The sequence below is a fragment of the Thermomyces lanuginosus genome (genome assembly GCF_041956635.1).
Source record: "Thermomyces lanuginosus strain ATCC 200065 unplaced genomic scaffold VTN49scaffold_42, whole genome shotgun sequence".
NCBI classification, from domain to species: domain Eukaryota; kingdom Fungi; phylum Ascomycota; class Eurotiomycetes; order Eurotiales; family Trichocomaceae; genus Thermomyces; species Thermomyces lanuginosus.
This window is the reverse complement of record NW_027192376.1, coordinates 997,892-1,019,120: the sequence shown is the minus strand read 5'-3', so window position 1 is coordinate 1,019,120 and position 21,229 is coordinate 997,892. Positions and strand designations below refer to the sequence as shown.

Sequence of the window (21,229 nt, the reverse complement as noted above, 5' to 3'; positions counted from 1 at the left end):
ATGCTTCATAGGGTGGTCCTGGCAATTGCTAAGGACGACATAAATGCGTTCCCGACCCTTTTCAAAACTTACGATTCATCGACAGCCTTTGAATCGTGTACCGCATGGCAGGTTGCACGGGCCACGTCGGCGGCAGTCGGTTTCTTTGAATCAATAAACTTGGGAGAGATGGCATCGAGTTTTGTCGATGCTTCTTTTGAATTTAATTATCCGTGCGAAGTCTTGATTTGCGAGGCTCAAAAGCAGTTTCCGGAACGCCGCCAGATGCGCATCTTAAGCATTGGTACTGGCATCGAAGACGTGATATCCATCGACGACTCCGGGGGATCAATCATCAGTGCGTTAAAAAGAATGGCCGTGTCCTCCAAGAGAGTGGCACATAGTTTGTACAATCGATTTGATGACGATACCCAATACTTCAGGTTCAATGTTAATCAAGGACTGAAAGACATTGCCTTGTCGGACTGGGAAAAGGTCAGGACAGTCTCGGCGCATACCCATAATTATCTTGCCGAGAATCAATGGTCTGTCAGGAGATTTGTCGATTGCCTCTTGAGTAGGGTTTCCGATGGGGATGTACGCAGGACATCAGCTACACGCCGTGTTCACTTCGCTGTACCGTTCGGAAGGAACAAGAATTTCGTCGGTCGAGAATCAATTTTGGAACAGCTTATTGCAAGCGTCCTGCCCGATGTGGACGCAGATGACTGTCAAAAAGTTGCCGTCGTCGGCTCGGGAGGTGTTGGGAAGACACAACTTGCACTCGAGATTGCCTTTCAAGTCCGCGAGAAATATCCTGACTGCTCCGTTTTTTGGGTTCCGGCCATGGATACAGTTAGTTTCAGAAACGCATACAGAAATATCGGGCAATTGCTGGGGATTGACGGGATCAATGATGAAAAAAACAGACGTTGAAGAGCTTGTCAAGAGCGCTCTGAGCCATGAAAGCGCGGGTAGCTGGCTCTTAATCGTTGACAATGCCGACAGTCCCGACCTTTTCTACGGTGATAGCAATCTGGCCGATTATCTTCCATTCAGCCGACATGGCTCCCTGCTGTTCACGTCACGAAACCGCGAGCTTATGTTTGAGCTCGGTGTTCCAGCCCCCAGTGTTTTCGATGTCGAGGGCATGAGCGAGGTTGAAGGTTTCAAATTGTTGGAAAGACATCTGTCAAAACGCCTGATGAGCAACCGGGAGGATACGGCAGAACTTCTCGACGTCCTTGGTTACCTGCCACTTGCTATCAAACAAGCCTCGGCATATATGGCCAAGAAACTGATCACAACCACACGGTATCTCGAATATTGTCGGTCGAGCGACAATTATATGGTCGAGTTGCTGAGTAGGGACTTTGAAGATAAGCATCGATATAAGGAAGTGCAGAATCCGATTGCAACAACGTGGCTCATCTCGTTTCGCCAGATTGGAGACAGTGATCCTCTTGCTGCTGATTATCTCAAATTCATGTGCTTCCTGAGTGAGAAGGCTATTCCACGGTCACTCTTTCCTGAAGATGCTTGGACACTGGAGGCAGAAGATGCTATTGGAACACTGAAGGCGTACGCTTTCATCGCCGAAAGAGACGAACCGGACAAATATGATATTCATCGGCTGATGCGAATTGCAATGCTGAACTGGCTGAACAAGCAAGGAGAACTTCAACAGTGAACGGCTAATACGGCGCGTCGAAGAGGCCTTTCCAATTCCTGTACATGACAATAGAGGTGAATGGATGAGTTACCTTCCACATACTCGGCACATTCTGGAGCGTGAAACGACGGCAGAGAATGAAAAGACGAACCTTCTTTTTCAAAGTAGGTTCCACCTTCGACCTTCTGGGCCGGTATCGCGAAGCAGAGACAATGCTTCGACGGGCACTGGAGAGACGAGAGAAGGTGTTGGGTCCCGATCATCCAGACACACTTTCAAGCGTTAACGCCTTGGGTTGCGTTCTCGAGAGTCAAGGACAGTACGAAGAGGCGAAGAGAATGATCCGACGAGCACTGGAAGAAAGAGAGAGGATGCTAGGGCCTGATCATCCAGATACGCTCATGAGCGTCAACAACCTAGGTAACGTCTTTGAAAGTCAAGGGCAGTACGAAGACGCAGAAGCGATGTACCGACGAGCACTGGAGGCATCAGAGAAAGTGCTGGGTTCCCATCATCCAGAAACGCTCACCACCGTCAACAACTTGGGCAATGTCTTTGAAAGTCAAGGACGGTATGAAGAAGCAGAGGCGATGTATCGACGGGCACTGGAAGCACGAGAGAAAGTGTTAGGTCCTGAACATCCAAACACGCTCAACAGCATCAACAGCCTGGGTGTCGTCCTCAAGAATCAAGGACAGTACAAGGAGGCAGAGGCGATGTTTCGACGAGCACTGAAGGGGCGAGAGAAGGTGTTAGGCCCTGACCATCCAAACACGTCATCAGCGTTAAACTGCCTTGCCGAGGTCGCCGAAAAAGCAAAAGCGGACAAAGAATTCGGGAGAATCAGGTCACGAATCTGAACATCATCACCATATACATGCGGTTCTCAAGCAGATTAATGATGAGTGCTATTCCAAAGCGTTAGTTGGGCTTCACTACAAAATCCTTGTCATGGAGAACCTCTAGGTCTACCAGTCAAGTCTCCTTGTCCCTCTGGCGTGACTGGCCACGTATGTTTCCGCATAATAATATGTAGCCCTCATTTGCCTTGCTTTTCAGCAGCAATTGTCTTATGAGCCTGGAGCTCCGGATCGTCTCTGCCTCGTTGGTCGAAAAATTGAAACTTTTGTTACGAATCATGGGCAATGTCCAGCAGCTCGCGGCAATTATATAACCCTAGGGTTTCAAGGAATTGGGATCTCAAGAACTCAACTCAAATTTTAAACGATCGACCAATCGTTATTGAGCAACTATAGGATTTGCAATCAAAACTAACTTTTTGAGAGCAGCGGTAGTTTTTAAACTCCATAGTTCAGTGGCTGAGGGATGTCTTCGACCCTCACACCGGAGAGACGGCGAGGTGCGACGTACGCCTTTTGCTCTTTGAGCAAACTCTCTCGAAAGAATTTGGGGATCTCGCTGTCGACCTGGGTATATGCGTTGGAATATGTCCATATGTAACTGCACAATGGTACTACCAATCAATCGTGGAATCTATGACCCAATGTCTCGAGTTTACTCTAGGCACTTTACCGACCTTGCTCGAACAAACCCAGAGATTCTGCGTGTCCATAAGCACGACTTTTGGCGATTGTTCAGCGTCACCTGGGCTGAGGTCATGACGGAGGCAAACATCACGTCTGCATTCGAGGAAACAGGGTTGTATCCCCTTGACGCTTCCAAGGCCATCGAAAGAATCCAGCCAATACACATGGAAAACCGCCGATGACGTGCGTCAGACGCTCGACGAGTTTTGGCAAGAATTCTCCGGCAAACTGGACGATCGACCAGATATCCAGAGAGCACTCAAAAAATTGTTCAAAGGAGTGCTCATCAATGCTGAGAAAAACGAGAAATGCATGAAATCAATCGAGGCAGAGGCGAGAGCTCTGATGGAAGGACAGGAATGTTACTTCGAGTATGGCGATGAAAATGATGAATGGTCTTACCGGCATAGGCCCGACACAGCCGAGAGTGAACAACAAGGTGATGTCAAACAAGAAGAGCTCAAGCAAGAGTTAGAATATATTCCTGTCAAACAAGAAGAAGACTCAGAGCCGCGGCCAATGGAAATAGAGAGCTTTCCTCAAGGTCGGCATCAGTCCGACTTGAGTAACGAACGCCAACAGGCCCATCTGGGGAGGATCCGGTCGAACCAGACTCAAAGGGAGGCCTTGGAAAATCGGCGGGCCGCCCACAGAGACAGGCGAACAAGAGTGAAGCGAGAGGCTTCTGCTAGACGGACGGAAGGAACCCCTTCCGAATCCTACGAGCATGAGAATTGCCGGCATGTCAAGTCCCTGGGCAACCACCCGCCGTTTATTGTCTGTAGGAATATTCGCCTGCCTCATGAAGATCCATTCAATGTTGAGCTACGATTGGCGATCTCTTTGGCCACGTCTTTCGTGATTTCTATTGAAATATGAGACGCCATAGGCGGTGCTTTTGAGTATTCAGAAGTGTATGATTTTTGTAGGCCAACTTTGGCCATCCATGTTTGGGGCTTGAGCTATTTGGGTCTTGAGGGTGCGCATTGAAGTTTGCAACTTTGCGTTGTTCATAGATCAATTTCACGCTTTGGATATTTGAAGTCAGGTAAAAAGGCCCAACTGAGTTATGAAGAAACTGAGCGGGCAATGCCCAACCAATTTTCGCAATCATCCGTCAATGCCGGCGCTCCGGAAATTCCTTTCGACGAGGAGTTCAATACGGTAATGAAACTGTTCCCTTACCTTTATATCTCGTCACAGTGCTTGGTAATAGTCAATAGCGACATGCAAAGCGTCCGCGCCAGCAGCTGAACAGAACGGTCGACCAGTCGAAGGGAAGAAGCTCTTGTCTAGAGCCCGTGTGGCACAGACTTCGCCCTCTGAAGATTCGGAACGCCTCAGCCAGGCGGCGCAAGTGCCAAACCTTCCTGCCCTGTACCAGCCGAATCTGATGAAAGTGGAAACGGTGTCGGCCCCGAATTGCACACGCTCGAACTTGACTTGGATAAAGACGGTTCAGATGATCCTGCAGAGGGCGATGCGGATGACGAATCTGGCGATGATAATGTACGTTTCAATGCATTGAGCATTATAAGTACTGAAACTTATCTGACTTTTTCAGCTGCCAGAAAGTCAGTCAGAGAAGGTCACTGCCTCAGCGTTGCCTCCAATACCAGCTTCCGTCATGGGGCCGGGTGGATATGAGGCTGGTCCAAACATCGACATCTAGGCGCCAATGCCAGGACCAGTTCAATCCCCCGCGCCAGGTCTGCAATATGCCAGAGGATCCCAGGTCCAGGTGTCGAAGACTAGTTATTCGCCGCGCCAGCCTTTCCACATGCTGCGGTTGCGAACGGAGGCCGTGGGTTTGTAACAATTCTGGGTGCCATCTGCGCCGACGGGACTGCTCTGCCACCAGCGGTAATCTTCAAGGGCAGTACAGAGGAGGATTTTCGAGAGACGCGGATGGATGGCCTCGAAAGCGAACGCAATATTGTCTACTCTGCAGTTACGCCGAACGGCCGCACGTCCGATAAGCTTCTCCTGCATTGGCTGAGAGATATATTTGACCGACATTCACGGGACAAGGCGGGAGGTGGAACGCGCCTTTTGCTCGTGGAAGAGCCAGTAAAAGGACTCCAAACCCTCACGAAAGACTACCTTTACGTTCTTGCCGATATGAAAACTACGGTTGGAACCTTGCCGCCTAAGCAGGCTCAATGGATTTCTCCAGTCGATCGTGGGCTCTTTGATCCGCTGGCTGGGATCTACTCCAAACACTTCAGCGGTACTTTGCGAGAACATTTTGATGATTCTGGGAGATCAATGGCCGACTTTCTGCTCCTCCGGGAACAGAACTTTTGGCGTTTTTTCAGCATTGCCTGGGGCGAGGCTGTGGCAAAGACAAATATAGTCTCCGCATTTGAAGCAAAGGGGTTGTATCCTCTCGACGTCTCCAAAGTTGTTCAGAGAACCCAGGAGATCCGCGACGTTTCGGCGAAACATCTACGTAAACATATTGAGGATTTACTCGAGGAAGAGCCTAATTTCTTCGAGAAACAACCTGTTCTTGGAAGATTCCTCAAACGAACTTTTCGAGCGCATAGAGTCACTGGAGAAAAGGAGAAATAAAGTGGAGGCACAGCTCAAAGCTCTGAGGGAAGGAGATAAGCTCTCTTCAGAGGATGAAAATATGGAGTCGGATCAGGAGGTTGCTGAGAATAAAGGAAGTGAAGATGTGGACTTTTCACAGGATGTCGAGCAAGGGTATGAACTCAATCCAAATAACGAGCTCAAACAGAAACAGAACGAGCTTGAACAGGAAGAGAAACTCAAGAAGGGAAAAGATCACACCGAATCAGGAGGCCATGAGCAGCGGCAGAATATGAGGATTTCGATAGGAAACAAAAAGATTCTGAGAAGCGGTCTCGGCGGGAGATGGGCAAGACAAGCAAAGCTGAAAAGGACTCCACGGAAATTCAACAATCGTCCAACAAGGCTCGGCAAACAAGAAGAAGGAAAAGGGTCTGTTCTGAACAGACTGGAAGTGTTTCCTCTGGTGGTGAGAATACCAGCACTGCCGCCCTGGAAACTGTCCTCCCCATCCGAACAACCCGATCTGGGCGAGTAATCCGGTCCCCCGCTTGAATTTGATATGAAAGTTGTTGTAGAATCTTTCCTTCATGTATACATCTTTGTAATAACGATGTCTAATATGATCTCGGATATTTCCTAGAACATTCGGATTGTCGCATTTCAGCGTCTACTGCGTCCTCTGCCAGAAACAGCGAACAGCCCATTTGGCAGGAAATTGCAGCACGTAATGTTACCATACACATGTGAGAATACCAAAAAGCAGTTTGTTATGTATTATGGAGTTATCGGTTCCTTCCATTCTTGACTGATACCTAGGTTATTCTAGAAATCGGTGAAGATGAAGCCTTCTCAACGATGCCAGTTGACGCAAAACCAAGTAAGGGTTGGCCCGTTGATTCCTGAGGCACCAACAGACCCGCGGACGACTGGACGAGCGTGCAGTTCTCCGCCGAATGGAGCGCATCAGCACCCCTCAACGCCAGGAGCCCCCCTTCAGATCATCCACCGCCAAACGAGATGATCAATGCAGTGCTGGTATTCAACAACCACGGCCAGCCACGTCTGACCAAGTTCTACACGCAGCTTGTGCGTTACCGTTCATCCAAATTCCTCTATACTTTCCACTAAATGGCTTCCAGGATACACAAATCCAGCAAAAACTTATTGCGCAAATTTACCAGCTCGTGTCGCAACGGCCGCCGTCGGCATGTAATTTCCTCCCGCTACCGCCCCTCCTTGCGCAGGGCGCGAGCACCAGCGCCAGCGGGTTCTCCGACGCTCCAACCCAGATCACCTACCGCACCTACGCGACACTCTCTTTCATCATCATCTCCACGTCCACCGAGTCCCCGCTTGCGCTGATCGACCTAATCCAGGTGTTCGTCGAGGCCCTCGACCGCCTGTTCGAGAACGTCTGCGAGCTGGACCTCATCTTTGGCTACGAGACCATGCATGCAACCCTCTCAGAGATGATTGTGGGCGGGGTTGTGGTTGAGACGAATCTTGAGAAGATAGTTGCCGGAGTCCGCGCACAGGAGGGATCTCGTGGTAAGCGCAAAGCTGCCGAAGCTGCTAGCACGGGAGTTGCGAGGTCAGCTCTGCCGGGGTTGGGAGGTTGGCGATAACATAGTCACGATTGAGTTTGGTCTGGTTTGGGGCGTTAACGGTTTTGACCTGGATAAACAATCCCTTTCATGCTTAATGTACAGTATTTACGCAGTTGACCTGTTCGTCTTCGGATGGGATGGCTTGGAACGTCGGCAAAGAACCAACTAGGGAATGAATTAGGGCAGGACCCTATAGTCACGTGACACATTCGCTTCCCAAACGCCAAGCTCCCCACACTCGGTGATTATTTAGTCTTTGATTCGAGTTGCCATTTTTCTTTTCTCTCCGTCTCGCCAGTCAGTCAATTCAAGTGCCTCTGCACCCGACATCCTCCCTCGACGACAATGGTAAGCTGATCAATTCGACTTCGAAAATCTTTTTGAGCTCGACGAGATCGGAATCAACATCGGTTTCATACCGACAATGTCGATATCCATCTCAGTCTGAGACTCCAGCTGGAGTCTCTTGATTTCGTTCGGCTGCTGGTTTCGCTCATTGAGTGACCACAGTTGACGATGTTGGCTGGGGCCCACGGTCGGCGTGACGTTCAACCGTTTCGCGTCGCCGTGTCGGCTCGCTAGAGTTCAAGAAGATGCAGCATCTGGTGAAAACAATTTGCTGATCTTCTTTCTCAATGACAGCCTCCGAAGTCTGGTAAGAAAGTCGCTCCCGCGCCCTTCCCGCAGGGCAAGGCTGGCGCGACCAAGAAGCCCAAGGTAGGTTTCTCCAAAATAACCTGGTTTAGAGACGTCCTGTGTCTAATTGACCCTTGCGTAGAACCCCCTCTTCGAGAAGCGCCCGCGCAACTTCGGCATCGGCCAGGACATCCAGCCCAAGCGCAACCTGTCGCGCTTCGTCAAGTGGCCCGCCTATGTCCGCCTGCAGCGCCAGAAGAAGATCCTGAACCTCCGCCTGAAGGTTCCGCCGGCGATCGCTCAGTTCTCCAACACCCTGGACCGCAACCTGGCCGCCCAGACCTTCAAGTTCCTCAACAAGTACCGCCCCGAGACCAAGGCCGAGAAGAAGGAGCGTCTGCACCGTGAGGCCACCGCCATTGCCGAGGGCAAGAAGAAGGAGGATGTGAGCAAGAAGCCCTACACCGTCAAGTACGGTCTCAACCACGTCGTTGGCCTGATTGAGAACAAGAAGGCTTCGCTGGTTCTCATCGCCCATGACGTCGACCCCATCGAGCTGGTTGTCTTCCTGCCGGCTCTGTGCCGCAAGATGGGTGTCCCGTACGGCATCATCAAGGGCAAGGCTCGTCTGGGCACTGTCGTGCACAAGAAGGTAAATACAACTTCTTCGTCTCATAGATGAATTCGACAGCTAACGAAAGTCAAAGACTGCCGCCGTGCTGGCCATCACTGAGGTGCGCAACGAGGACAAGGCCGAGTTCGCCAAGCTGGTGACTGCCATCAAGGAGGGCTACAGCGACAAGTACGAGGAGAAGCGTCGTCAGTGGGGTGGTGGTATCATGGGCGCCAAGGCCATTGCCCGCCAGGAGAAGAAGCGCAAGGCCGTTGAGAGCGCCGTCAAGATCTAGATGGATTCTCGAGCATGGATTGATGTCGGTAATGAGAAGGAAAAAAAGTAACATTGAGTTATGTTTTAATGTTCCTTATGGCATAGATACCCCGGATCACAATACATCTTGCCTTACGACTTGTCATCAGGCTCTGGGTGGAGACATCAAAGGACACCATCGTCCCATGTATGATGTGGTATGCCTTGTCTTGAATCCCTAGGCGACGTAGCGATCACCCAAAGCCGAATGGCACCGTGTAGTTAAGTAGGCTAGGGTTGGAAGACATAACCGGTAGACGAGTCCTGGACCCAGATTCATGTGTAAACGCAGTGCGGTCGTCTGAGTACCTTTATCTATCACATGCGAGTCGCTGGAGACGAATCAAGGGCCAATTCGTTGACTACTGAATTTCGAACAGATAAAACAGTAACGAGAGCATCTACGACCAACTCATCTTAAGGATCAAGTTTTACATGTACCAGGCATTTTACTGAAGTCTTCTCCGTGCTCTTCGTCTGCTGCTTGAATATCCCATAGAATATACCTTGCATCATATGATCCTGGACTGGAGACGCTAGGCACGATGCCGGGCTCGAACCATCCACACATTCTCGTGAGTGTTATGAACCTAGGCGCTGTCATTCAACGTCAAGGGCAGTACGTCAGAGTCGCAGCAATCTACCAAAAGGAACTGGAAGGATGAGAAAAAGAGATTGGAGGCCATATATCCAGTCACCTTCGCCAGCGTCAGTGACCTGGGAATTTCTAGGCCAGGAGCATGGCGATATCAGTGTACCCGCAGGGATCGTCGAACAGAGCCGTATGGAGGAAAATGCGGCAGCCGAAAGGGGGAGAGTTTCTCGAGGTTTATCATGTTGGAATCAGTTACGAAGAGATTGAGGGATCGTCCAGCTAGTTCAGACAAAGTAAAGGAGCTGTTGGGGAGTTAAAGCTTTTCTAGCCTGAATTCTGCTGAGAGCTTTTGTTCCGAGGCTGATTTTCGCTTTTTGATTTTTCGTTCCTTCGTTCAGTTACTTGTAAGTTTATGTACTTCCAACTCATCAGCTCGCAAATTTTGGTTTTGAAATGTAATCACAATATTGATGCGACTTTCTAAACCAAGAATACCCAAGAGTTAATAATATTATAGTACGTTATCGTGCATAGCCGTGCATGCCCTCATGAGATGGATTACTTTAGTCACTGTACTCGTATGATTTGGGACATTCGGCAAACAAATTCATGCTCAGGGAAGCGATTACCTCATCCATGCCAGATTTTCGGAAAGCTGACACAGGAGCGCTCCCACATTACAAAAGAAGATGTCAAGCGAGTTTGTTGTTAAGATGGATCAAATCCCAAGTCCCTCGCCCAGCAGGGACTGATGGAATTGTGAATCAACAGAGGCTGTTACAGAGCTGAGAGCGGAAAGAAATCTAACCATATTTAGCACTTGGTGTGAAGCTTAATCAAGATAAGCTCTTTGGCTCATGCCAAGACATGAAATCTGCGCTTTGGGTCGGTGAGGGACAACAGGCGTCAACAGACAATGAAAAAAAATGCATACAAACATTCCTCTCGATGGATAGATATGGCAATTAACTCTTATACTGTGATTAAATTCTTAATACACCCTAACCATACCATACAGTGACAACAAACAATGAAACAAGCACCTGGAAGAATTCCGATTGACAGCCTGAAATGTATGTTGAACAGGAATATCTGGACCGACTGGTTTGACGTATCATCGTATCTGCGATTTAGTTGCCGAGGAAAAATAACCGTGCCCCAAACACCGATTAACGGACCACCGAATCAAAAGTTATAGGTCTAATGGTTCGTGGTAGAAGAGGAAGACGTCTTGTTGAGCCCTTGTCGTGCCTATGAATTACGTCAGAAATCCGAGCATACCACCATTTCACGACCTAAAGTTCGAAAACATACCTTCATTTGCTCGATTCGCGCCTTCAACTGGCTCGTGACTTCTGCCGCCCGTTTCCAGTTCTCCCCCGGCTCGCTGGATCGTGTGGTCATCATGCCTGCTGTTGTTGATGACCCTAGATCGTCGGTATGATTGCTTCCCGTCGACCCGTACCGGGTTAGACCCGGTTTGCTGGGGCTGCCCCGACCCGAATAGCCCGAGCCCATAGGCGGGCTGATCTTCCGTCGCGAGAGCACCGAGTCACGCCCTCCGTGATCCGGGGATGCCAGGCCCGCGTTTTCCTTGTCTTCACTATGATTCGACATGTAGCTGGAGGGTCGCTCGTAGCGTGACCCCAGTAGCCCTCGCGACCCGTTGCTACTAAACGTTGCGGTGTCAGGCGACAATGGTGACATGTCTGGGACGCCACCCATGCCATACAGCTCCGGGTTCGGCGGGCTCATTGCCCCCGCTCGTAGCGCCCGCGACAGCTCCCGCTTTAGGCGCTCGATTTCACGCTGTTGCTTCTGCACAGTTTGCTCGGCGGCTTCGGCATCGCTGCGCGCTCGGACTAATTGTGTCTCCTTGGCCTTGATGCTGAGCACATCCCGAGTGTGATCCTCAATCAGTTGCGCGTTCTGGTTCTGGAGCTCCATCACCTGTGACGAGAGCTTCTGTTTCTCGGACCGGAGATCCTCAACCAGTTTCACCAGCCGATCCCTCTCCATTCGCAGTTCCTCCAGCTCAGCCCGCTCCACAGCAGACAGGCCCGAGGATATCACAGGTGCCGGAGTGGCTGCGGGTGCCGCCGGAGATGATTCTGCTGGCGCCGGCGCGGAAGCAGCAGGAGTAGGTTTGCTGATCGGGCGCCCAGCAAGTCCCCGTCCGAGTCCAAACTTTGGAGCCGCCGGTGCCGGTGCCGGTGCTGGTTCTTCTTCACGCGGTGACGGCGGGCGACGCTGTGGCGACCCTTGTGAGGCACCTGCCCCAGCAGCTGGAATCCGACGCTGCATCTTGAGACCGCTCCCTGGAGTAGCAAGTCCGCCTGGCTTCGGCAACCCGCCAGGGCGCGCCAGTTTTGGCGCCGGTTTCGGTTGCGGTTGTGGAGATGGCGCAGGGTCTTCTACCGGCGGAGGAGCTGCGCCCGCAGCTGGTTTCTTGAGACCCAGAGTGGGCTTCTTGGCTCCCGCAGGGGCTTTCTTAGCACCACCAGCACCAGCACCAGAACCACCTGGTGCTGCTTTCGGAGGCGCGACTATCGGTTTCGGTCGATCCTTGGCCTTTACCACGGCCGTCTCGAAATACTCTTTGATCTTTGTCTTGCGAATATCGTCCAAGCCGTCCAAATATGGATTCATAGCCCGTTCACCCATGATTTTCATCAACGTACCGAGAGCTTCGGCACCTGCAGACCGAATCACTTCGCTGGACTCCGTAAGCAGCTTGGTCGAAGCTTCGGCAATGGACTTGACTTCGGCTTTCGAAGGAACGTCGCGCGTAGTCCGAAGACACCTGATCAGGAATCTGGCCGTTTCTTGTTTTACTTGAGGGTTCTTATGCTTCAAGAATTCCAAGATGTCCTCCAGACATTCTGAGAGACTCGTTGATGCGAACACCGCATCCAGAGCCTGACCCAAGGCGTCCGCGACGGACTGCTTCTTTTCCTTTAGGCGTTCCAACATCGGCGCCATGATCAAAGACCGATATTTGCCAAAATCCTTACGAAGACCCTTGCCCAGCAAGTCAACGCAATTTGCCGCAACTGTGACAACCGCAACGTTGGCGTCTTTCATGCTCTTCGCGAGCCCCTTTACGACATCGTCAAACGGTGCGTCCTTGATTCGAGGCACGTTAAGTGCATTGTAAAGATCATCCAGGGCCTCCTTCCGATCCTTCCACTTCGACGACGATAGTCTCTCATGTAGGTCTTTGGGCACCTTGGGCATCACGTCAACCGGCTCGGCCAAGTCAAGCTCTTCACCGTCCTCATCTGCGTCTTCTCCTCCCCCAACGTCTCCGGCTCCTGCATCGCCGTCCTCGCCGGGCAGAGGTGCGGAAGCCATCGCTTCCTGCTGCGCCCTTGTGTATCGCTGCTGCGTCGGCGGCGCCTCCTGCCTGACATTATCGAACAACTTCTCCAAGTCTTGTTGCTGGACCGGCTTCAGCTCGGCCCAGAAGACTGGCTTGATGGCATCTTTGAGCCATCGATAGAATTCAACCGTCAGATTCTGGGCTTCCGCGCGTACGTTCTTATCGGCATGTCCGAAGACCTTCGGCAAGCTCTTCAGAACCGGCTTGGGGTCGACGATCTTGCAACCATAGTTGTGGTAGATGGCTGTCAATGCTGCCAATGTCGCCGCAATTACCTTGGGTTGCTTGTGTGAGAGGAAAGGCAGAAGCTCTTCGATCACCGGAGTTGCACTGTCGAGTTCGACGCAAAGCAGCAACGCTTCAAGGGCATTTGCCTTGGCCGCCGGACGGGCAGAGGGTAGACCTTTCTCGGCAATCGGGGCGATAGTAACACCCCGCGTCCTGACAAAGTCAAAATGAGTACCAACCAACGAATATACTCCCCGTTCGTGCGTACCTCACGCATGCCTGAACACCACCGTATTTTAGGAATGCGCAGTACGCAGCCAGACCTTCCTGTTGCGCAGCAACATTGGAGTCTGCGACGGCACCTTTCCACAACCCTGTATCTTGTAGGAACGGGCGGAAAACAGGATCCGATTCATCTGGTGTCTTTTCGAACTGCTTCGCAGCATCTTCATACCCTTCCTTTCTTACTTTCCACAGCTATTTTCCGCGCCGTATTAGTGTCTTGGTGCGTGAACCCGTAGAAGACACACTCCAAACGAACCTTGTGTGTGAATCGATCAGGGAGAGGAAGAGACGAGAAGTCTTCTTCGCCGTCGGCCATTGTCGCTGAGAGAAAGTGGCTACGTCACTTCTAATCTGCCATGTCAAAGCACCATCTCATCAGCACCGTCTGCAGCAATAGCACGCATATGAAAGCGAAGGGAATATCTGGCTCCAGGGCGAGTTGCGGAAGCTCGACAAATGGGACGCGCAGCGAGCTCGAATCGAAACCCAAAGGAAACCGTACCTCAGAAGTAATGTCCGGTCTGCTACTGTCAATAAATTCAGCACGAAGGTTTGCCTGTCGATTGCTCTGTCGCAAAATGTGTTAAGGAGTGGGGGAGCAGGGCGGTCATATGTCGGGCCAGGAACGCCGATTCTGCTGGGTAGGCAACGCGAAACCAGACGAGATAGATTCGCGCTCTGAGAAAGAACGAATTATATACGTCCCCCGGCACGGTATCCAAGAGGCCGAACAATCTGTCGTGTACAAAGAGTAACTATATAAACACCGACAATCCTGGAGATTGGGCGGCGAATGTCAACAAAAGTTGAAATCCATGATTATGTAATCGTTTGGTCTGAGCGGCGGCTTGGGCATCTCCACAATCGCAGATCGGCAGCACGTGACCTGGTGACTATCGGCCAATCCCTAAGCGTGGAGCGCTTAGATCATCGACCATGCTCTCTATATCGGGTCTTCAACTGCTGTCGATTGCAAACGGCTGCACATTCCTAGCCGCATTGGATGAAAACAGAAGCGTGTTACTACTTCTTGAAGTATACAGTACTCTCAGATACTTGATCTCGGACCAAATTGGACCTAAGCAAGCAAGTTCCTCCCGGAAATAGATGAAGGGCCCTTCACTACGAGGCCATAGTCGACTGGACTGAAGTGGCTTCTGATATTCAAACCAAGGTCTGTAAGGCTTACCCTGGACAAAAGATCAATCTTATAAAGTATTCTTGATCGGGTGTGCTCGACTTGAGTAATCAGCCGTCGGCGCAAAGAATGACCAGGACTTGTTTTTTGAGGGATGTACTCCGTACCACTAGTCTAACACAAGAGTATCGCCATGACTGATGCCTGGCTTGTTCAACGCCGCACAGAAAATTCACCCATGTTCTTAAAATCAGACTTAATTATCTTGAGGCTAGGGATCAATTCGATGGACATGACTCATTCCCGAAATTTCCCTCGTCAGGCGATTCCATTTCATTTCCCCCACGTATAAATCGCGAGAGCTCGTGTTTGCCCCGCCATCAACGCGCGTTTCCTTCCAAAGTTCTCTAACAGCTTGCCGCAGACAAGACTTCAACGCTTCAATTGCCCGCGCAGAGCCTTGACATTCATACACAATGCTATCCAACCGTGGAGAGAATTATGCCAGTTCATGGGCACTGCCGTGGCGATATGCACCAAGTCATACGTACAACAAGGACACGAACCCAAATGGGCTCATATCGCTGGCCGTTGCCGAGAATGTATGTACACCGCAAGCAATTGCAAGTTACAGGGAGAATAGAACAGTCAGATTAACATGGAAAAATTCCTCGTAGGCGCCGATGAGGGAGGAGATGACCAAGTTTATCAATGACAAGGTAGTCCGCAAGGCCAGTTTAGAGTCTCGAAAAAAGGACCGTATCAATGTTTAAACGTGTGTAGGTAGCTTTCAGCAAAGATGCCATCTCTTACGGCCCCCATCCATCCATTGCACGTCGCCTTCGCCAGGGTTTGGCAAATCACTTTGCCCGATACTTTCACCCACGCGAGCCTGTCAACCCAGACCACATCGTAATTGCTACCAATGCCACAGCACTGGGAAATATTCTTGCGCATAGCTTGGCCGATCCCGGGGATGCAATTCTCGTCAGTCGACCCATGTATGGCCGCTTCGAGATTGACTTTGGCATCCAAGCCGGGGTAAGCATTGTCTATGCCGATACAGAGCCAGAGGAGGCCTTTTCCCCGGAGGTTGTGCAGAAGTTCGAGGATGCCCTTGTCAAATCGGAAACCGAAGGCCGAAGGATCCGTGCTGTGCTGATTGTCAACCCGAATAATCCAGTTGGTCCGTATTTCTCGAGGAGGAAGAGGATAACTGAGCTCACGGCCACCAGGTAGATGCTATCCTCCAGAGACACTCGCAGCCATTGCAAACTTCTGCGCACGACACAGGCTCCATTTGATTAGTGATGAAGTGTACGCTCTTTCTACCTTTGACTCGGGCGACCCCAACGCTGTGCCTTTCACGTCTGTTCTTTCTCTCCAGCTCCCGATCGAGCCGAATTTCATCCATGTTTTGTACGGATTTGCAAAGGTAAGACCGGCTACTTCAATTTGTAACCACTGTTCAAAGACGCTGACAATGATAAGGACTTTGCTTCCGGTGGTCTCAGCCTGGGATTTCTGCTCACATCGAATGAGCAACTTCGCATTGCGAGCAGCGCGCTGATGTAGGTTCGGCTGAGATGGATGAGGCGAGAATATCCAAGCTCACTGTTTGTAGGAGATTCCATAGGCCATCTGGACTGGCTCTTGTTGTTGGAATGGCGGTCCTTGAAGACGTGGATTTTCTGGCTTCGTTTACTGCAAAAAATAGAAAGCATCTCACAGCGTCCTACAAATTGGTGACGTCGGCCCTTGACGAAAAGGGCATCCCATATGTAAAGGGAGGGTATGTCACACTGATTCAATCCAATCCCTTCAATTCTCAGTACTTACTATGCTTAGGAGTGGAGGCTTCTTTGTTTACATCGACTTGTCTCGTTTTTTGCCACCCGGAGAGGATGAACACCTCCCCCCGTTGAGCAGGACGTACAACACTCGTCAGGCCACCGAACGCGAATTCACGCTTGCTCGGAAACTTCTGGACGCAGGCGTTATCCTGCATCCTGGGGAGGAACATGCGAAACATGTCGGCTGGTTCCGGCTCGTCTTTTCGCAGGACGAGGACACGCTGAGGGAAGGCCTGGCGAGGTTGTTCAAGGCATTGGGGGTATGAGTGGTCATAATTGCCAAAATCCAGGTCCAGTCAACTAAATGGTAGAATACTACTGTTAAAATTTAAAAAAAAAAAAAAAAAAAAAAAAAAAAAATTACTCCATTCAATTTCGTGTAGACTGGAAGCAAGTTTGGCTACGAAAACAAAGGGTGTAAGAAAGGGTTAAAAAAAGATCAGAAATGTGCGACAGGACTGGGATTCGAACCCAGGCGGGCGAACCCACGCGCTTAGCAGGCGCGCGCCTTAATACCACTCGGCCATCCTGTCTAAGGACACCATTCCAGGCCGCCAATAGAACAAAAGTACTCGACCACCGGGAAGCCGACATCGGATTTCTTGTCGACTTGCTTCCCGAGTTTCTGAGTGGTTCTGCCTGTCACGTATCTTCACCTCGACTTCTTATTCGACATCAGCCATAAAGATGATCAAGTATCAAAGTAGCGGTTCATTGATAGCATTCCTCCCCCTATCAGGAAACGATGCTGCGTTAATAGGGGCTCGTCGCCCTTTTTGTAGCCTTGGAGGGGCTAGCGAGAGACTATATATATATCACCGGATTCAGTGAACTAGATGGATAATGTTTCTTCGATGTTTTTTGCCACCAAAGCAAAACTTTCACGGAATGTATCGACAGCCAAGCCCGCTGACTTCGGATGCATGGAGACGCCACTGATGATGCGCAGATGTCCTCAAAGAACACCGAGGATACAAGCAATTGTAGTATGGACCATGTTTGCCGATTTCAGCGCCCCTTTCCGTAGAAGCAAAGAGCAAGCGCAGACTACAGACACCTGGTAACTGATCACTCCAAAGTGTCCTCACGACCCTGTTGTGAGTCTCTTTGTTCCCTCCGCAGCAGTCGCAATCGCGCTCTGGTACGGACTTCCTCGTCTATGTCATGCCACCCTCTCATCCAAGCCGATATCCCATCCAAAAGCGCGTCTAAGTCGGTGTCCACCGCCTTCTCATCACTCTTCGACTGTCGCTTTCGTCGCCACGGGTTTCTGGTTTTGCGTGTCGTCCGTGCCGCGGAAGCATCGCCGGTAGCCTCTCGTTGACGCTCCCACTCATTGACCCAGCTTTCAAGGCCTCGAACCGTGCCTCGTAAACCTTCTAGTTCGATTGCATCCTCGTGGACGTCGGACCGTCTGCAGCAGTGGACGATTGTTAGCCTTAATTGGCAGAGCGTAGACGTATTTTTCTTATGGGGCCCAGCTTACAATTCGTGCACTTCCTCCTCCAAGTCTCGCATTCTCCTTGCAAATTCCTCGCGCTTAACTGTAAGCAGCTCGCGCATGCTGTTAACTTCCTGTCTCCGTTGCTGGAGCTCAGCGGTGACTACTTTGAGCTCTTCAAGGACTCCCGAGAGGCCGTCTGCTGTCTTGACGAGGACATCTCGCGAATGAGAACTTCGTCGCAATTGAGAGGGTGGACTCGGCGTGGCCGAGTTTGATCTGGAATCATGAGGCTTGTCCTTTGCGATTTCCCCGCTCAAGCTCGGTCGTGGATCGAGGATCTCCTCCAGACGGGACAGATATTCACCCACGGCGGCTTGCTGTTCTGTATTCAACCCACGATGCGACGCTTCTGCAGCCAGCCGCGTTATGCGGGAAAGTCGGCTAACTACGGTGCTGTCGGCAGCGTTTGACGGACGATCCGTTTCATTCTGAATTATTTCTGGATCGGCAACGTCGAGGTCGATGCCCGAGTCGACAAAGGATGGCGAGAGAGGACCCTCGTCCACATGAGATTCCATGAGGCGTTATCCACGGGCAAGCTGGCCCATCTGAGATGCAATATGCAACCAAAAATTTCCCGTGGTTTTTCCCAGCGCCATGGCTTCGGAGTTGGAGCTTGATCGACAGGCGATTGAGGCGGTGAGTTGCATGTGATCGTCGATCGAAAATCATCGACTGATGTGTTGATTAAGAGCCTATTTGACATTGCAGTTGCATTCCGTGACAAGAGGGGAAAAAAGTGATAATTGAAGCTGGTCCTTGTCTTATCTGATGCGTCACCAGCCCTTGTTCGTTTCATCCTTCGTTTATCACCACCCAGTCTAACACAGTGGGGATGTTGAATTCCAAAATACTGCATGATCATTGGATTTTGCTAGTTATAGGTAACCAAATAGAGTAGAAGCTTGTTGGATTAACCTTAAAACTCTACTTTAACTCGAACTCTGGGTGGCAGTTAGAAGTGGGTAGTACCTGGACTGCAATGCGGTTCTGAAGACGAGTCATACATTGTCAGCTTCTGCCGCATCGATTAACTCTCCACCGGAACATTTCCGCTCGGCACTCGAAACCACCCAGAATGCCGGCATCCGTAAGTATCCGCACATTTTCTTTGTTTAAACGCTCCTGTTGGTTTTGGTATCTCATTGCCAGAGCTCTGTCTAACCCACCATGAACCAGTTCACCGTCACGCCGTCTCTCGAGACGGCTCGCGAAGTCGTCGCCAAATCCGCCGGCTCCAAATATCCCCCGAATCTGCTCCCCTTGACGGCGTCGATTCCGGCCGATCTGCTCACGCCCACGGTCGCTTACCTGAAGATTGCCGCAAAGTGCGTTTCTCGGTCGTTGAACTCTTCGCCCCGCACCATTGGGTCTGACTGAAGAATTGATAGCTCGAAACTGTCTTTCCTATATGAGAGTGCAGCTACAACAGAAACAATCGGACGATATAGCTTCGTCGGAGCAGGTATGGACTGTTAGCCTCCGTTTTATCGGGGCTCAAACTAATACCATGCTGTTGGATAGACCCCCGGAAGGTGATCAAGACTGGACCCGGCCATGGGCCCGAGACCGATCCGCTGCCGATTCTCGAACAAGAGTTGTCACAGTTCCGTACCGCGACAATACCGGGCTTGACATTGCCGCCGTTGACGGGTGGTGCCATTGGCTACGTGGGCTACGATTGTGTGCGGTACTTTGAACCGAAAACGGCCCGACCATTGAAAGATGTACTTAGGGTACCCGAGTCATTTTTCATGCTCTATGATCGGATCATCGCATTTGATCATTTCTTCCAGGTGATCAAGGTGATTACATATGTTCCGATCCCGGAGTCAGACAGTGAGCTAGAAGCCGCATATCGCAAAGGGGAAGAAACGCTGCAGAGCACAATAAACGTGCTCCTTCAGCCGGAGATTCCGCTTCCGCCGCAGGGCCCCATTGTTCCCAACCAAGAGTATACGTCGAACATTGGGCGGGAAGGCTACGAGAGACATGTGACTCGACTCAAGGAGCACATCAGGATCGGCGATATTTTCCAGGCGGTGCCGTCGCAACGGCTCGCACGGCCAACGTCGCTGCATCCGTTCAACATCTACCGACACCTTCGAACGGTGAACCCATCCCCTTACCTATTCTATGTCGACTGTGGGGACTTCCAGCTCGTCGGCGCAAGCCCGGAACTTCTCGTGAAGGAAGAGAACGGACGGATCATCACGCACCCAATTGCGGGCACAGTCAAACGCGGACGCACTCCGGAGGAAGACGCAGAATTGGCCGCGGAGCTTCGTGGCAGCCTCAAGGATCGGGCCGAGCACGTCATGTTGGTCGACCTGGCGCGCAACGACGTGAACCGAGTGTGCGACCCGATGACAACGCAGGTGGACCGGTTGATGGTCGTGGAGAAATTCTCGCACGTGCAGCACCTGGTCTCACAAGTATCCGGGGTCTTGCGACCAGACAAGACGCGCTTCGACGCCTTCCGCTCCATCTTCCCCGCGGGCACCGTGTCCGGCGCCCCCAAGGTCCGCGCCATGGAGCTCATCGCCGAGCTCGAGGGCGAGAAACGCGGCGTCTACGCCGGCGCGGTGGGATACTTTGGGTATAACCGCGCGAGTGCCGACGGTACCGCGGAAATTTCGGGTGACATGGACACCTGCATCGCGTTGCGCACGATGCTGGTCAAGGACGGCGTCGCATATCTCCAGGCAGGAGGCGGGATCGTCTTCGACTCGGTCGAGTATGACGAGTACGTCGAGACGCTGAACAAGCTCGGTGCGAACATCCAGTGCATCAAGGGTGCGGAGGAGAAGTATCTCAAGGCTGCCGTCGTAGAGGGCGCTACGTCGTGACCTCTCCCTTCCTCGAAACTTGACGAGAGAACGGAGAATGTGATATGAACATCTTCACTGTCGGAGTTTATCCCCCTTTTGTTCGGCTTGGTGTTGGTATAGAGAATTATATATGAATGAGGCACTGGTAAGGCAATTCTTGTTGACAAAAAAGAATAAAAAGTTCATCTGCTGATGAATAGGCCTTCAATTAGGGTAATTGTCCCTCGTCGAGCCCTTAGCGGAGCATCAAGCCAATTCCGGACCAAATTGACGGTATATGTCACATCACGATCATAACCATTATCATTGACGTAAAAACAATCGGGAAATAAAAAAAAAGGAAGGCTTGTGTAAATAGCCTGATAGATGGGTGTGGACTTTGAATGTAAAGCAACGTCCATCATGAAACGTGTATCAAACATATCGACCCTGGATCCCAGGTAGCAAGTTCAATTTATGAACACCCGCGATGCCGATAAATAATAACCGGAATGGCTACGCCACGG

General features: G+C 51.1%; 10 protein-coding genes and 1 non-coding gene across 11 annotated transcripts; 8 read left to right on the top strand and 3 right to left on the bottom strand.

Moving 5' to 3' along the window:
* Nucleotides 1-892: 892 nt before the first annotated feature.
* On the top strand, nucleotides 893-1,669 carry VTN49DRAFT_7126 (uncharacterized protein; the record flags this gene model as incomplete). The annotated part of the gene is made up of 1 exon (XM_069415361.1): nucleotides 893-1,669. The coding sequence occupies one exon, from the start codon at nucleotides 893-895 to the stop codon at nucleotides 1,667-1,669; it is 777 nt and encodes a 258-aa protein (XP_069265166.1).
* Nucleotides 1,670-1,863: 194 nt separating this feature from the next.
* On the top strand, nucleotides 1,864-2,511 carry VTN49DRAFT_7125 (uncharacterized protein; the record flags this gene model as incomplete). Its single annotated transcript, XM_069415360.1, has 1 exon — nucleotides 1,864-2,511. The coding sequence occupies one exon, from the start codon at nucleotides 1,864-1,866 to the stop codon at nucleotides 2,509-2,511; it is 648 nt and encodes a 215-aa protein (XP_069265165.1).
* A 644-nt stretch (nucleotides 2,512-3,155) lies between these two features.
* Nucleotides 3,156-5,772, top strand: VTN49DRAFT_7124 (uncharacterized protein; the record flags this gene model as incomplete). Its single annotated transcript, XM_069415359.1, has 6 exons — nucleotides 3,156-3,289; nucleotides 3,336-3,979; nucleotides 4,583-4,707; nucleotides 4,763-4,850; nucleotides 4,908-5,006; nucleotides 5,060-5,772. 6 exons carry the CDS (start codon nucleotides 3,156-3,158, stop codon nucleotides 5,770-5,772), a joined length of 1,803 nt encoding a protein of 600 aa, XP_069265164.1.
* Nucleotides 5,773-6,753: 981 nt separating this feature from the next.
* VTN49DRAFT_7123 (uncharacterized protein) lies at nucleotides 6,754-7,361 on the top strand (the record flags this gene model as incomplete). Its single annotated transcript, XM_069415358.1, has 2 exons — nucleotides 6,754-6,822; nucleotides 6,876-7,361. 2 exons carry the CDS (start codon nucleotides 6,754-6,756, stop codon nucleotides 7,359-7,361), a joined length of 555 nt encoding a protein of 184 aa, XP_069265163.1.
* Nucleotides 7,362-7,688: 327 nt separating this feature from the next.
* VTN49DRAFT_7122 (60S ribosomal protein eL8) lies at nucleotides 7,689-8,887 on the top strand (the record flags this gene model as incomplete). Its single annotated transcript, XM_069415357.1, has 4 exons — nucleotides 7,689-7,691; nucleotides 7,986-8,060; nucleotides 8,122-8,631; nucleotides 8,687-8,887. The coding sequence occupies 4 exons, from the start codon at nucleotides 7,689-7,691 to the stop codon at nucleotides 8,885-8,887; spliced, it is 789 nt and encodes a 262-aa protein (XP_069265162.1).
* Nucleotides 8,888-8,909: 22 nt separating this feature from the next.
* Nucleotides 8,910-10,700, top strand: VTN49DRAFT_7121 (uncharacterized protein; the record flags this gene model as incomplete). Its single annotated transcript, XM_069415356.1, has 2 exons — nucleotides 8,910-9,055; nucleotides 10,589-10,700. The coding sequence occupies 2 exons, from the start codon at nucleotides 8,910-8,912 to the stop codon at nucleotides 10,698-10,700; spliced, it is 258 nt and encodes an 85-aa protein (XP_069265161.1).
* A 2-nt stretch (nucleotides 10,701-10,702) lies between these two features.
* Nucleotides 10,703-13,713, bottom strand: VTN49DRAFT_7120 (uncharacterized protein; the record flags this gene model as incomplete). Its single annotated transcript, XM_069415355.1, has 4 exons — nucleotides 10,703-10,753; nucleotides 10,817-13,325; nucleotides 13,381-13,589; nucleotides 13,654-13,713. The coding sequence occupies 4 exons, from the start codon at nucleotides 13,711-13,713 to the stop codon at nucleotides 10,703-10,705; spliced, it is 2,829 nt and encodes a 942-aa protein (XP_069265160.1).
* A 1,298-nt stretch (nucleotides 13,714-15,011) lies between these two features.
* On the top strand, nucleotides 15,012-16,654 carry VTN49DRAFT_7119 (uncharacterized protein; the record flags this gene model as incomplete). The annotated part of the gene is made up of 7 exons (XM_069415353.1): nucleotides 15,012-15,137; nucleotides 15,213-15,254; nucleotides 15,319-15,721; nucleotides 15,771-15,970; nucleotides 16,027-16,106; nucleotides 16,160-16,327; nucleotides 16,384-16,654. 7 exons carry the CDS (start codon nucleotides 15,012-15,014, stop codon nucleotides 16,652-16,654), a joined length of 1,290 nt encoding a protein of 429 aa, XP_069265159.1.
* Nucleotides 16,655-16,838: 184 nt separating this feature from the next.
* VTN49DRAFT_t95 lies at nucleotides 16,839-16,921 on the bottom strand. The gene has a single exon. It is a non-coding gene; the product is annotated as a tRNA-Ser (tRNA).
* Nucleotides 16,922-17,456: 535 nt separating this feature from the next.
* VTN49DRAFT_7118 (uncharacterized protein) lies at nucleotides 17,457-18,410 on the bottom strand (the record flags this gene model as incomplete). The annotated part of the gene is made up of 2 exons (XM_069415352.1): nucleotides 17,457-17,802; nucleotides 17,875-18,410. The coding sequence occupies 2 exons, from the start codon at nucleotides 18,408-18,410 to the stop codon at nucleotides 17,457-17,459; spliced, it is 882 nt and encodes a 293-aa protein (XP_069265158.1).
* A 560-nt stretch (nucleotides 18,411-18,970) lies between these two features.
* On the top strand, nucleotides 18,971-20,741 carry VTN49DRAFT_7117 (uncharacterized protein; the record flags this gene model as incomplete). The annotated part of the gene is made up of 4 exons (XM_069415351.1): nucleotides 18,971-18,982; nucleotides 19,072-19,220; nucleotides 19,284-19,357; nucleotides 19,417-20,741. 4 exons carry the CDS (start codon nucleotides 18,971-18,973, stop codon nucleotides 20,739-20,741), a joined length of 1,560 nt encoding a protein of 519 aa, XP_069265157.1.
* Between the last annotated feature and the right edge of the window lie 488 nt (nucleotides 20,742-21,229).